Source organism: Coccinella septempunctata, chromosome 1 (genome assembly GCF_907165205.1).
Source record: "Coccinella septempunctata chromosome 1, icCocSept1.1, whole genome shotgun sequence".
Classification (NCBI taxonomy): Eukaryota; Metazoa; Arthropoda; class Insecta; order Coleoptera; family Coccinellidae; genus Coccinella; species Coccinella septempunctata.
Window position 1 is genome coordinate 46,746,301 of NC_058189.1, and position 13,310 is coordinate 46,759,610.

At 34.5% G+C, this 13,310-nt stretch overlaps 1 protein-coding gene across 3 annotated transcripts in view; it reads left to right on the plus strand.

Annotated features, from left to right (window-relative positions):
* Positions 1 to 13,310, plus strand: part of LOC123317890 (vasoactive intestinal polypeptide receptor 1-like) — a 170,088-nt gene that overhangs the window by 148,433 nt on the left and 8,345 nt on the right. For 2 of the 3 annotated variants that reach the window (XM_044904509.1, XM_044904504.1), the window contains exons 4-9: positions 1,716 to 1,865; positions 3,187 to 3,281; positions 3,334 to 3,499; positions 8,598 to 8,763; positions 10,637 to 10,764; positions 11,743 to 11,970. In XM_044904509.1, coding sequence (XP_044760444.1) covers positions 1,716 to 1,865; positions 3,187 to 3,281; positions 3,334 to 3,499; positions 8,598 to 8,763; positions 10,637 to 10,764; positions 11,743 to 11,970 — 933 coding nt within the window. The remainder of the gene's footprint in view (positions 1 to 1,715; positions 1,866 to 3,186; positions 3,282 to 3,333; positions 3,500 to 8,597; positions 8,764 to 10,636; positions 10,765 to 11,742; positions 11,971 to 13,310) is intronic. The other variant, XM_044904516.1, reaches the window with a different exon arrangement.

Sequence of the window (13,310 nt, forward strand, 5' to 3'; positions counted from 1 at the left end):
GACTGGATTTAATGCAATGCTTACAACACTAAATCGCATTGTTCTGAAAACTTGTATCTGGACTTCGAACCGAACAGTGGTGAACTGAAAAGACAATTATAATAATAATAGATGAGATAATTCGGAATAAGTTGTTGTTTTTGAGTTTTGATTAATTCATTTAAATTGAAAATATATTTATACCAGCGGTTTTTTGCGCTGCTAGGCGTCGCCAGCCATCGGGATAAAAAACGCCTGGCAAACCGCAGTTAGACAACCCAACATTCACGACTAAAAAGATAGAATTCAGAAGCAGAAACGACGAAGAAATAAACTAAGATCAGGAAGTGAGCAAGGAAGTGGAGAAAACAGATGATATACATCAATACAAATGACGATGGAATGGAACTAGCTGAAAAATGGACGGAAAAACTTAACTAGAAACAGACTGAGAAATATAGTTCATCGAACCAATAAATGAGGACCAGAAGAGGGACAGATAAAAATTGAAGAGAAAAGAAATGAAAAAGTTTGAAAAATTCTGTGAAAATTGGAAGAAAAAAGAGGATACAGAATTTGTTAAATATGAAAATAAATATGAGACTCTATAAAAAAATAAAAGAATAAACAATGTTGAAATTGAATGACTATACAAATAGCATTTACAGATGAAATTAAAGTTATAAATGAAACGAATGAAGAATGAAAGTATTAGAGGAGTGTAAAAGAATAATCGGTACAGTGAAAATGCAAGAGATAGATAATGCAGACAGAGAATTGGTATTCCAGCAACAGGATATCCAAGAGGAGAAAAGGAAGTTGAAATTTAAGCAGAAATTCCAGATTTGACAATGCTTGGGGATCCGAAAATGCCACAAAAAGAGAAAGGTTAATATTTTGGAATCGAAACTAATAAATTTTTGTCATATACAACCTATAGACAATAATGATAATCACTTGAAGGAAATGGAGCAATTTATGGGGATCTGTGTGAAAATTCAAACAGAAGGAATGGAGCATATAATATACAGCAACCTACTTATACAAGATGGAAAGGTTTCCATTGTAAGGAGAATAGGTCAGCATTGTGCACTGGTCTGGCGTAGGAAATACTGAGAAAAAATTTATTTCATCGTAGTTCACAGAGAGGACTACATATTACCTACATTTATTCAAACCGAACAGTCATTGAAATTCAAAAAGGAAAAACTAATAATAATAATAGTTAAGGTTACTCATAATAATGTAGTTGAGAAATTGTTTCTGGGTTTTGATCAATTATAAATCGAAATTTTTATTTCCGAAATTTCGTTTTATATTTATATCAGTTTGAAACCCCCGTTAAGAATAGAAATTCGGGTTATTGGAAACAATATTAAAACTCAAAGAATTTATTTTTTGATAAAAATTATAGAAGAAAAATAACAGTACCTACGTATTCAGAATGAGAAAATGTAAAAACAATGTGTACAAAGTTGACACATTTATTAACTTGTCAAAGAAAGTAAAGAGACCTTGTGTTTACAACTTTGTGCTACACCCAAATAATTTCTCCTCTCTTCCACTGCTACCTTGATTTTTCCCCACACGATTGCTTTCCCTCGTCATCTTAATAGATAAGGAAGATACATGTAAGAAAGCGCAAACTGTGATAACAATTTATTTTACTGTATCTGAATATATGATCACCACGCATGGTTACTGAAATGTTAATGAATTTCTAACGTTTATTTCAGAACACTGCTACGAAAACATGTTTGGAAAGTGGAGATTGGTTCATGAGAGAAGGAGGCTATTGGACAAATTTCAGCCAGTGTCATATAGAAAACAAAACAACTATATTTGTTACACACCCCAACATCACAAATGGTACTAGTCTGGAGAGAGTAAGCAAATTAGGCTCTCTTATTAAATGTTTTTATGGTTTGTAAAAATTGTACATCAAGATGATTCGGGAAAATAAACATATTTTCGTTTTTGAATTAAGAACGCTGTCCACGGGTTATTTTAGAGATATCGAGCGCTATGGCAATCCGGACCTTTGGATATATTGAAGGATTTCGCTGAAGCATCAAGATCTGAGGAGGAAGAATAAGCTAATATCTTATGTTTTATGTTGATTTTTGTATGGTGGAATACCTATATAATTTTTGGTCCAGTTGTTCTGCGCGCCATGTTATATGGAAACAATCTTAGCACGTGTGTTCCTAAGGATTCATTTCCGCTTCCTACGTATTTCCTGATCCATATCAAGGATATCCTTAGGTCCACCGATAGCCATATCGACAACTTTGCAGATGGTGACATTATTTTTTCACTCACCAGTTTCAGACATAGCTCCAACAGACAGAATAATGAGAGTTCAGGAATTTGGATCGGAAGACTGACTCCGTTTTCTTGTTGTGGTTTCGGCAGAAATGGGGCCCTTAGAGTTTGAGTTTTTTTTTCCGGTAAAGTCATCTGAGGGAGCTTATGCCCCCTTGTTGGTGCTCCAGGGTGTATGCAATGCATTGGCGCACCCAGCGTCGAAAAGCTAAGTGATTTTGCCATGGTGAAACCTTAAAAAACGCCTCCGGAACTACTTTCATCAAGTATGCAGCTATGTCTGCCTCTCTAGAACTTATATGTGCCAATTTCTCATAAAATCATTCTGGTTGCGCCACTGATGCAATCGGTGTCCACAAGTTTGATTTTTCCCATTATTAAACAATTGGAAATGGTACTCTGCTCAGCTGGAAGTGCGTTTAGCCATAAATTGCACACGTTTTTGTCAAAAGCGTTCACTTCGTATTATCAAATAATTCACAGTATCGGTCTTCTCACATCAATAAAGATGACACTGTACGATATCCAAATGTCTGTCATTTGCGATGAGAAACAACAAATTGCTTTTATTTGAAAGATATATTTCTGAGGTGAGCAATTGAAATTAGAAAGATTTTCTCGCAACATTAGCATTTTGCGGGGCAATGAAATTTCAAGAAATAATTAAACAGATACAACTTATCAGCTGACTGCCTTTCCCCATTCAGGGGATTCTACTGAAAAGACAAATGGAGACAGGCGAATTGTTCAAGTAAGCGTGATGATTGGCTAAAATATTTCATCGTATTATTAATAGAATGTTTGTCAATATAAGCCATTAGTTTCGTTTTTCTGAAATTAATATTTCATTTCTCAACAATTGACACTCTGTTTGTTTTCCAGGAATATTTGTCATTACTCAAAGGTATAAAAAAGACTGGTTATCTTTTATCTCTAATTACTCTACTCGTAGCTCTATTCATAATGATCACGATAAAGTGAGTAATCCTAAAACTTCTCTATTGCTATTCCTCAACAATGTCTTTCTAGGAAATTACATTGTTCGCGAAATATCTTACATATACATCTTTTTACTTCATTCATACTCAGAGCTTTTATATTTTTGCTCAAAGAAGTAACCTTCGTGGATGGAATTGGACTGCCATCGGATATACTAGGAGTTCAAAATGGTTCATTTTTCAATATCGAACTGGAGGTGAGTATCCAATAGATATGCTGGAAAGTTCCCTGAAATATTAAACATGATTTTTTCTACAACAAGTCTTTCACATTATCATTGAGTATGATTAATTCATGAAACTACTACAGGACTTAGGTCTTTACCTACTTTGATATATTATCATTCAGTAGTCAATTCCAACTCAATACTCAATAATACTGTTATGAAAGCAAACCCATTGATCTAGTCCTGTTTGACAGTAGGTAATAATTTCTTATATTTGTGATCGACTCCAAGACTCGCTTAGGTACTCTGTAGAATCCTACACCCATCCATGACTCCCAAACAATACATCAATACCAAGTGACCTGAAGTCAACGAAAGTACATCTATTCGCCGAGAGACTGCAGGAGGCTACAAGGGCACATAGTACTCCAACGTCAAGTGTCGTTCCATTTATGGAACCACAATTTTTCAGGAGTCATGGATGGGTGTAGGATTCTACAGAGTAAGTGAGGCTTTGTTCAATCTTGGTTGGATAGGTGGCGCGTCGTGATGAGGATTGAAAAATATTCCTCATGGTGGGCCCCCTTTCTTGTTCAAAGACACCCGGTTGAGATGTGTGACACTGCAGTGTGCTGATGAGGGACAATAATCCCGGTCTACAGTTTGTGTATTTGTTCCAGCCTCTCTGGAAATTCCTTCGCTGATTCACGACAATTCTGAGAATTTTCGTCTCCATATTAAACATTTCCGTGGTGCCCGCGGCACTTGACGGCGGAGTACTGTGTGCTTCGGGTACAGGACTCACATATTCAATATTCAATGGGATTGAATGGTGGCAGCTCTGTAACCGTAAGAGCTAAGAAAATTGGGTGGTGCTTATTATAAGTAAAAACTCATTTTTCAGCTCTTTGAAATGGTGCCCCTATTTCGTAAAGTTTCATTACTATAGAAAAACAAATTCAACGTTATACAGTCACTTTTTATGGTAAATATATGTTGTTTTTACATATTCCAGTACTATATTTTTTTTGATTCAGAATATATAACAAACCTCTTCAATTATTCTGCCAATAAATAAACTTATATCTAGTTCGGTCAAGTTGGCCAATTCCAAGAGCCGAAAAATGAGTTTTCACTCATAACTTGAGAACTGAAGGTAGAGGGATGCGACTTGGGGCATTATCCATCTTTTGAAAACCGAGGCCGGAAACCTAGCATCCATTTTTCCCTAGCTCCTACTGTTACAGAGCTGCCAGTCAATCCCATCGAATTTTGCGCACCCTATACTAATTCAAGGTACTAGAATGAAATATTCTTGGGATATGAGGAAAAGAATATTTTTTCCTACGAATGTGAATGGTGAAGGGTAAAATATTATTTGATTGTTCGGCACAACAGGCAGTTGTCCACTTTGCATAATGGAATAAGTCTAGAATATCCATAAATTTATTCGAAACGTTTATAAGAGATCAAAATCAACCAAAATTATTTTGAAGAAAATACCTATACTCCATTCACTTTTATTTAAGCACTCGGTTGGCCATGGCAATTTCACACATTCCACTCTGTATAGTGAGAAAATGTGGGGTTATGACACTTGTGTAAACATTTTTTGGTTTTAAATCAGCGCTATGTTGTCCGTTTTACGTAAAAGTCTCAGTAATTACGTATCTTATCACAATGTCGAATCACTTCGGAAAATATGAATTCGAAAATATGTGACGTAATTGACTTTTATACAAACTGATCGAAGGCAAACCAAATCTAGTTATTTGCATGAAAAATTCAAGAGATCAGTTTTTAAATATATTTATTTTAGTTATGGAAAAAAATTTAATTATTGATAATATGAAGTAGCTTGAGCAGAGTTAATGTTGGTTATCTTCTTTGGCCAAAGGTTGAAGACGTTACATCAGTTGTAGATTTAAAAAAAAAAAACAACCTGAAGATGCAATGCATCTGATGCGGTGGTAGGGAATGAGCATATCTCGAAGGATTCAACAAAAATCATTTTGCATCAATGGAAGTCAAAATAATTAAAGGAAGTTTCAAGGCAAGAGGAACACATGAATTTATGAATAATTCCACATGAATTAACAATTAACAGGACAAATGACATCATATTTATGGCTGTTTATTTTTAATTCTTTGATATAATAATAATAATTATATATTTATTGATCCCTTAGATACCTTAAGACATTTACTATGAATAGGATAAGTCAAATGAAAAATAGAAAAATTAATTTTTCTACAAGCGTGCGCGTTCAACCTTTTACCCGCACGCATTCCAAGTTGCAAAGAGTCACTTTCCCAAAACGTGCGGGAAAAACGCCTGCTATTTCTTGCCCGCACGCATTTGCGTGCGGGAATGGATTAGCAGGGGTTTTTCCCGCACGCAAATATTATAGAGTTAATTAAATTCTATCATGTTTCTATGCATAGAACGTCAACGATGAGAAACCCATAGTAATGACATGCAGAATTACGTCTGTCATTATATATGAATTAATCAAATGGGATATGATCTGTTTCGTGAAATGGATATATTTATATATTTCAAGCGCTTGTAGAAAATAGTTATTTTCCTATCAAGCAGAGTTCGGGTAAGCAGTTGAGTGCGGGCAAGACACTTTACGCAAGAGTTAGGAACAATATTTTTTCTACAAGCGCTTGAAATATATAAATGTATCAATTGCACGATACAGATCATATCTCATTTGATTAATTCATATAAAATGACAGACGTAATTCTGCATGTCGTTACTATGGGTTACTCATCGTTGACGTTCGGTGCATAGAGACATGATAGAATTTAATTTATTCTATAAGATTTGCGTGCGGGAAAAACCCCTGCTAATCCATTCCCGCACGCAAATGCGTGGGGGAAAGAAATAGCAGGCATTTTTCCCGCACGTTTTGGAAAAGTGACTATTTGCAACTTGAAATGCGTGCGGGAAAAAGGTTGAACGCGCACGCTTGTAGAAAAAATATTGTTCCTAACTCTTGCGTAAAGTGTCTTGCCCGCACTCAACTGCTTACCCGAACTCTGCTTCGCATCGTTCGGGCAACGGCAGTTTCGTGCGGGCAAGTATCACTTTCCGCACTTGATAGGAAAATAACTATTTTTCTACAAGCGTACGCGTTCAACCTTTTTCCCGCACGCATTTCAAGTTGCAAAGAGTCACTTTCCCAAAAGGTGCGGGAAAAACGCCTGCTATTTCTTTCCCGCACGCAAATGCGTGCGGGAATGGATTAGCATATTCCGTATAATAATGTGTTCACTTTTGATTTTAGGACATATAAAAGTATTTTGTGATGTGAAATGTACTTGGAAACAACCTCTAATAATGGGGGCACACAATTTTGCATGTCTTTATATTAACATTTACTTCTAGCTCGCGATATTCCATCTTGAAGTTGATTCCTATGTAAAAAAATTTGAATATGGATCTCCCGCCAATTGAGTGATTCTAACCTCACTAATATGGTCTATAGAAAGGAGGCCAAAGATATTACACATGTGTAATATCTTTGAAGGAGGCGCAATAGGAGATCGGAAATACTCGGGTCACTCGGGTATCGCCACAGAACCTGGCAGACTTGCGCTTGCGCATAGATAAGAAGGATGTTACTAGTACATCTCAATGAAAACATTGAAGGGGCGTCGCAAAAGGAACATCTCTGGCATATCGTACTTATGTTTGACGCATTGGTACATTTTGATGATCTTAGCGGGATATATAGCACTGGCAAGATCCCGTGTTATTTGGGTTTTCGATTACTTTTCTTATATAAAACTTACATTCATTTACCTATACTGCATGCCGGTAAAACAACTTAGAGGTTTCCCAATCTTTATATGTCAAAATAGTGCAATCAGATTAGTGTGAATAAATAATTCAAAAATGCTTCAAATAAATCCTCTTCTTGGTTCTCATATACTCATTTCTAAGCTTTGTTTTGCATCATTATATGGTTTCCAGGGAATGTACGAATGTATGTTGTTCTTGAAGTAAAGGCCTGAAAAATTACCAGCTAATACACATTCAGTTCTCTATACAGGGTGTTTAACTGGTGACGCAGATCTCGATTACGTAGAAGCAGTGAAATTTCCGAATTTGTTTTTCAAAAAGGAATCATAAAGGTCAATTAGGGATTTATTTATACTTTTTTTTATATACAATGCGTCTCTGGAAAGTATATGTAGTTGGAAACAAATATAGTATTTTTCTTATGGAACACCCTGTATTTCATTTAGAAAGCATAGTGAAAATAAGACTATGTTCACTTGACATTGAGATGTTCCGTTTTTTCGTTAATTTGAGGGCCTCGGAGAAAACTCGATGACTCGAATGAATGAATTTGGTGGAATGAAATTTGGGCTGCGAATACTAGAATAATGGAAATAGACACTGAATCTATCCTGATTATCCAAAACTCCACGTGCTGTTCGAAATGAGACAACGCATTGACGACATATTCAAACTATAATTTCGGGCTTATTTCAAACTGCTCACCCTGTAGTTTGTTTTTGAATTCGATAACAAATTTTTCCAAGGTTATGAATGTTGCTATCGAATGCAAAAATAAAATACGGGGTGAGCCATTTGAAAGAAGCACGAATTTGTAGTTTAAATATGTATATTCATTTCGAACACTCAATAGAGTTGCGGATAATTTTGATAGATGCAGTTTATATTTCCATTATGCTAGTATTCACAGACAAAATCTAATATCACCAAATTCATTCCATTCCAAGTTATCGAGTCTTTTCCAAAACCTTCAAATTCACGAAATATCTCAGAAACGGCAAATTTCAAGCACATGAGATGGCAAGTGAGCTTAGTCTTGTTTTCACCATAATTTCCAAATTTGCAGTAAAATACAGGATGTTCCGTAAGAAAAATCATATATTTGGTGCTCACTACTTTCCTGTATATTCAAAAACAATTTCAAAACATATCCCCAATTATATCCCTTTATGATTCCATGTTGAAAACAAATTCATCGGCGGAATATAAGGTTTAAATATTGTTTGGGCCAACAGATCATATATTCAGGAGACTTCAAACAGCATTTTACATATTTCTGCATGATGGACTTAATGAGTGAATTCTTTCTTCAGACTAACAACTGGCAATGCAAATCACTAACAAGCTTATGGCAGTACTTCAATACAGCCAATTATTCTTGGATTCTTATGGAAGGTCTCTACTTATATAATTTAATATTTCGTGCTTTATTTGCTGATTCCTCTGGAAGTGTAATGGGATATATAATAATGGGTTGGGGTAAGCACATAACTTAATACTATCTTTATATTATCACATCATTATCCGGAAAACTTGTTGAAAATATCTCGAATACTGAGGATGACCACTAACGATTCCTGCAGATATGAGTTATTATTTTTATTTCTTAGTTTGATACCAAGAGATACTCCTTTTAGATTATCAGAGTATATACTAAATCAAACCATTCAACCTCTATAGTTTTTCTGTTTTATTTTGTGTAGTTAAAGGTGGGGCGTGTGCCAAGTTGTTTCCAAGATTTCAATCTGCTGATGGAAGAAATGCATGTCATGTCATTGAATAATTAACCAACATTTCATTCCAATAATTTCCGAGAAGCTTAAATATGAATGAACCACAATGGTGGGCACGTTCAGTAGATACCTATACTCCATTCACTTTTATTTTAGCAGTCGGTTGGCCATGGAAATTTGACACATTTCACTCTGTATAGTACGAAAATGTGGGGTTATGAAGCTTGTCAAGACATTTTTGGGTTTTAAATCAACGCTATGTTGCCCGTTCTACGTAAAAGTTTCTGTTATTACGTATTTCATCACAATGTCGAATCTCCGGAAAATATGTGACGAATTGAAGTTTATACAAACTGATTGAAGGCATACCAAATCCAGTTATTTGCATGTAAAATACAAGAGATCAGTATAATATCATAATATGCACTAGCTTGAGGAGAGTTAATGTTGGTTATCTTCTTTGGCTAAAGTTTGAGTACGTTATATCAGTTGTAGATTTCAAAAATATTAACCCGAAGATGAAATGCCTATGTTGAAGTTGTTGGGAATGATGGGTATCTCCCGAAGGAATTAACAGATAATTACAAGAATGTTAAATTCTTCAACAAAAATCATCTTGCATCAATATAAGTAAAAGGAATTAAAGGAAGTTTCAATCAAGATGAACTTCACCTTTGAACAAAAATTTCACATGAATAAACAATTAGCAGGACAACTGGCGCGTATTTGTGGCTGTTCATCTTAATGCATTTATATAATAATAATAATAATTAGGTATTTATTGGTACCTTAAGACATTTACCATGTATAGGACAAGTAAAATGAAAAATAGAAAAATCAATTTTCGGGAACTTATTCTACGATGACATTCATCGCAAATCCTGTTGTAAACTTTTCGCATTAATTCACCCAAACATAAAATTCTCAAATGCCACCACTTTTTTGGGTCTCCCAATAGAAGGAAATTCTATGTCATCCTCTTCATTCACAATCGTTCTGATTGTGGAAATATTCACCTGAAATATAAGTCGTTTAGATTCAGATGAAACATTATATAAATTCTCTTACATTGAATATGTTCGCTACCGTCTGACGATTTTAGAATATCAGGGTATAACTATTTGAATGAGCGGACCTGAATTCTAAATAGCACTTTCTGAAACCTTGTTTCTTTTTTCTTTCGGCATTTTCTTAATAAAAATTGATATATGTTGTGGCAACGGCGTTATGACATCAACGACATTTCATAAGTGCCAACCTTACTCCGTTCTAGTAACAAAAACTTGAGAAAATTATTTCATGGCCAACCGACTGCTAAAATAAATGTGAATGCAGAATACTTTGGCTGCGAGTTTAAACAAGCGCGTGAATACTCCTGACTCGCGAGAATGCTTTCTCTCTTTTTTTTTACGAATTCATTGTAGGTTGTAGGTATAATCCTATCAGTTCTAGGACCAAAACAAAAATTTAAAAGATAAATGACATTCATTTTCCACTACCTAAAGGAAATTAAGTATGTAGTTTTAATGCAATCAACCAGTTTTCAATATAAGGTTGCATACAAATTATAACTTTTGTTATATGATATATGATATATATGATTTCTATTTGCTCAACAGGTTTTCCTCTCATTGTGGTAGCTGCATGGATCCTGGGTCGAATTTTCTTGGACGACAATTTATGTTGGACAATGAACAACTATAAGACTTATCTCATTATAGAGATTCCTACACTTTTATCCGTTGTTGTGAGTATCAAAGTGTTTTGAAAAATTGTTTTGGCTGTAGTTTGATTTGCCTCTAAGGTCATTCTGTTGAGACTATATTCTAATATAGCTTTCAACAGAATAAATTTTAATGCAATGGCAGTAATACATCTATGGAGTAATTAAATTAAAAGGTATTCTCAGAAGATGAGGACAGGCTCGATGAAACAACTTTATAATGACGACGTTTCGTTAGATATTCTAACTTTATCAAGGCTGGAAATGAAGTACAATATTTGTGGACACTATAGTCTCGAGTATAGCTATATTGAAAGTATCAGCGAGTACACTCGCGTACAGTCAGCCATCTTCTCGCCGGTCAGCCAAAAAGTTACGTACAACAAGGTTTGGATACATTTGCGAAGAATCTCTAGAAAATACTCCACATTACTAAACTACTAAGCCGAAACACACATGGTGTATTTAACAAAAGGTAGAACTGATCAAAATAAAGCCTTTCACCAAAAATCACCTTCACACAACTTTTTGAAAATGACAAAGTCAAAAATAATAATAAATCGAAAAGGAATACTTATATCGTGATGACTGACTAACTCAACTATACCTATGGTTTCGTTCAGGATAATGGCGTGTTCGATTTTTACGTGGAACCTTGGGATTGCCGAATTTTTCTCGTTATTTAGTAGGTAACTTTAACGATTTTATGAAATGGCTTATTTCGATACCAACTGACAGAAAATGAGTTAGGACACATTAATTTCTACAATACATATTTATGTTACATAATATGTAAGTAAGTAGGTACGCATGGAGTGTTGCACGATAAAATAACAATGATATTATCATCAAAATATTTTATGGGAAAGCAATGTATTCAAGCTATCAGGTATGCATTGCTGTCTAGATTCTTGTGTTATTGAAACACCCTCCTAGATGTTAAATATATTCAAATGAATTTTCACATACCTATTTTTTTCAAATTCTTCATTCCTTTTCCAGATCAATCTCATATTCTTTGTGAGAATCTCATTGGTTCTACTCAACAAACTCATATCTCCTTTGAATGATGATAACAGAAGATGTTATATGAAATGGGCAAAATCTACACTTGTTTTAGTACCATTATTCGGTGTGAACTATGTTGTACTCTTTGGATTTCAATACATATCGAACGAGGTTGTGAATTTAGTCTGGTATGCTTGTGATAGTCTCTTCGGGAGTTTCCAGGTAAAACTTATTCTTATTCAACATACTCTCACTATAATGTTTCATAAAAACTTGAACAAGATTTCATCGAAAAGAGGACATAACTCTGACTGGCAGAAATCTACAAATACGAATCGTTCTCAAAATTCACGATCCTATTACGTTGAACGTATCAAATGAATATCATGGTGATCGATATTGTATTGTGAATATTCTGGTTAAAAGAAATCATGCGATAGATGTTGGATTTTCCCAGAGTGATCTAGATATACGCCAGGTATGGCGCAGGTTATGAAGCTGAAATATAAAAAAAATGGATTCGATGTGTTCATTCCTGAATTGAAAATTAAAAAAATCACATCGAGTTTTTCAACGGAAAACCAAAGATTATAGAGTACCTAACTCTATAATCTTTGCAGAAAACCTTTATTGATCATGTAAGAGATAAATCGCTGATTCTATAATTCGTAAATTTCCGTAGAATTTGCAGTACCAACTGTAGAATTAATGCCAGTAGACGAATAAAGCTTCACTAGCAACTTTTTTACTTGATTACAACAAAAAACATTGTCAAATAAGTGTTGGTAGCAAAATTCATTTCATGTTACTAAAATTTTGAAATATTTCAGCTTATAACGTGATCGTACATAAAACAGTGCATCAAAATATGGGACTGGAATATGTGAAAATAACATAGGGTTCATATTTAAAAGTATGAAAGTTACCACTATATCACTGAATTGGCAGACTGAAAAAAATCATTGACTATTCCAAGCATTCTACATGAAAAAGTGTCTGTAGAATGTAAAATTTGTTTCTCGATATCACTGAAACTTTACAAAATAGAGGCACCACATCAAAGAGCCGAAAAATGAGTTTTCACTTGTAACTTAAAAACAAAAGAAGATATAGAGGAATGCGATTTTGGCCATTATCTATCTTTTGAAAATCGAGGTCTAAAAGCTAGCATGCGTTTTTCCCTAGCTCTTACAGTTACAGAGCTGCCAAAATGCCATTCAATCCAATCGAATTTTTTCCACTCTGTTCATGTAGAGAAGGGAAGAATAACTAACCTATGATAAAATGCTGCTATGAAGATTGTGAAATTCTTTGGATCTATATGGAATGTGTCGAGTAGAACGTTGTTCCTGATGACCTTTTGTTCTGCAGCGTTTGTGCGAGCAATTTAGAGATGGAATGAATATTTTTCAAAACTGTAAATATATAATATGATGTAATTCAATCGTATTGAATTTTCTTGAAAAGATGCACTGTTTTATTGAAAAGACGTATTCACTATACATATAAAACAGAAACAATATAAAAAATATAATCGGTACAACATGTAAACAGTATCAAAA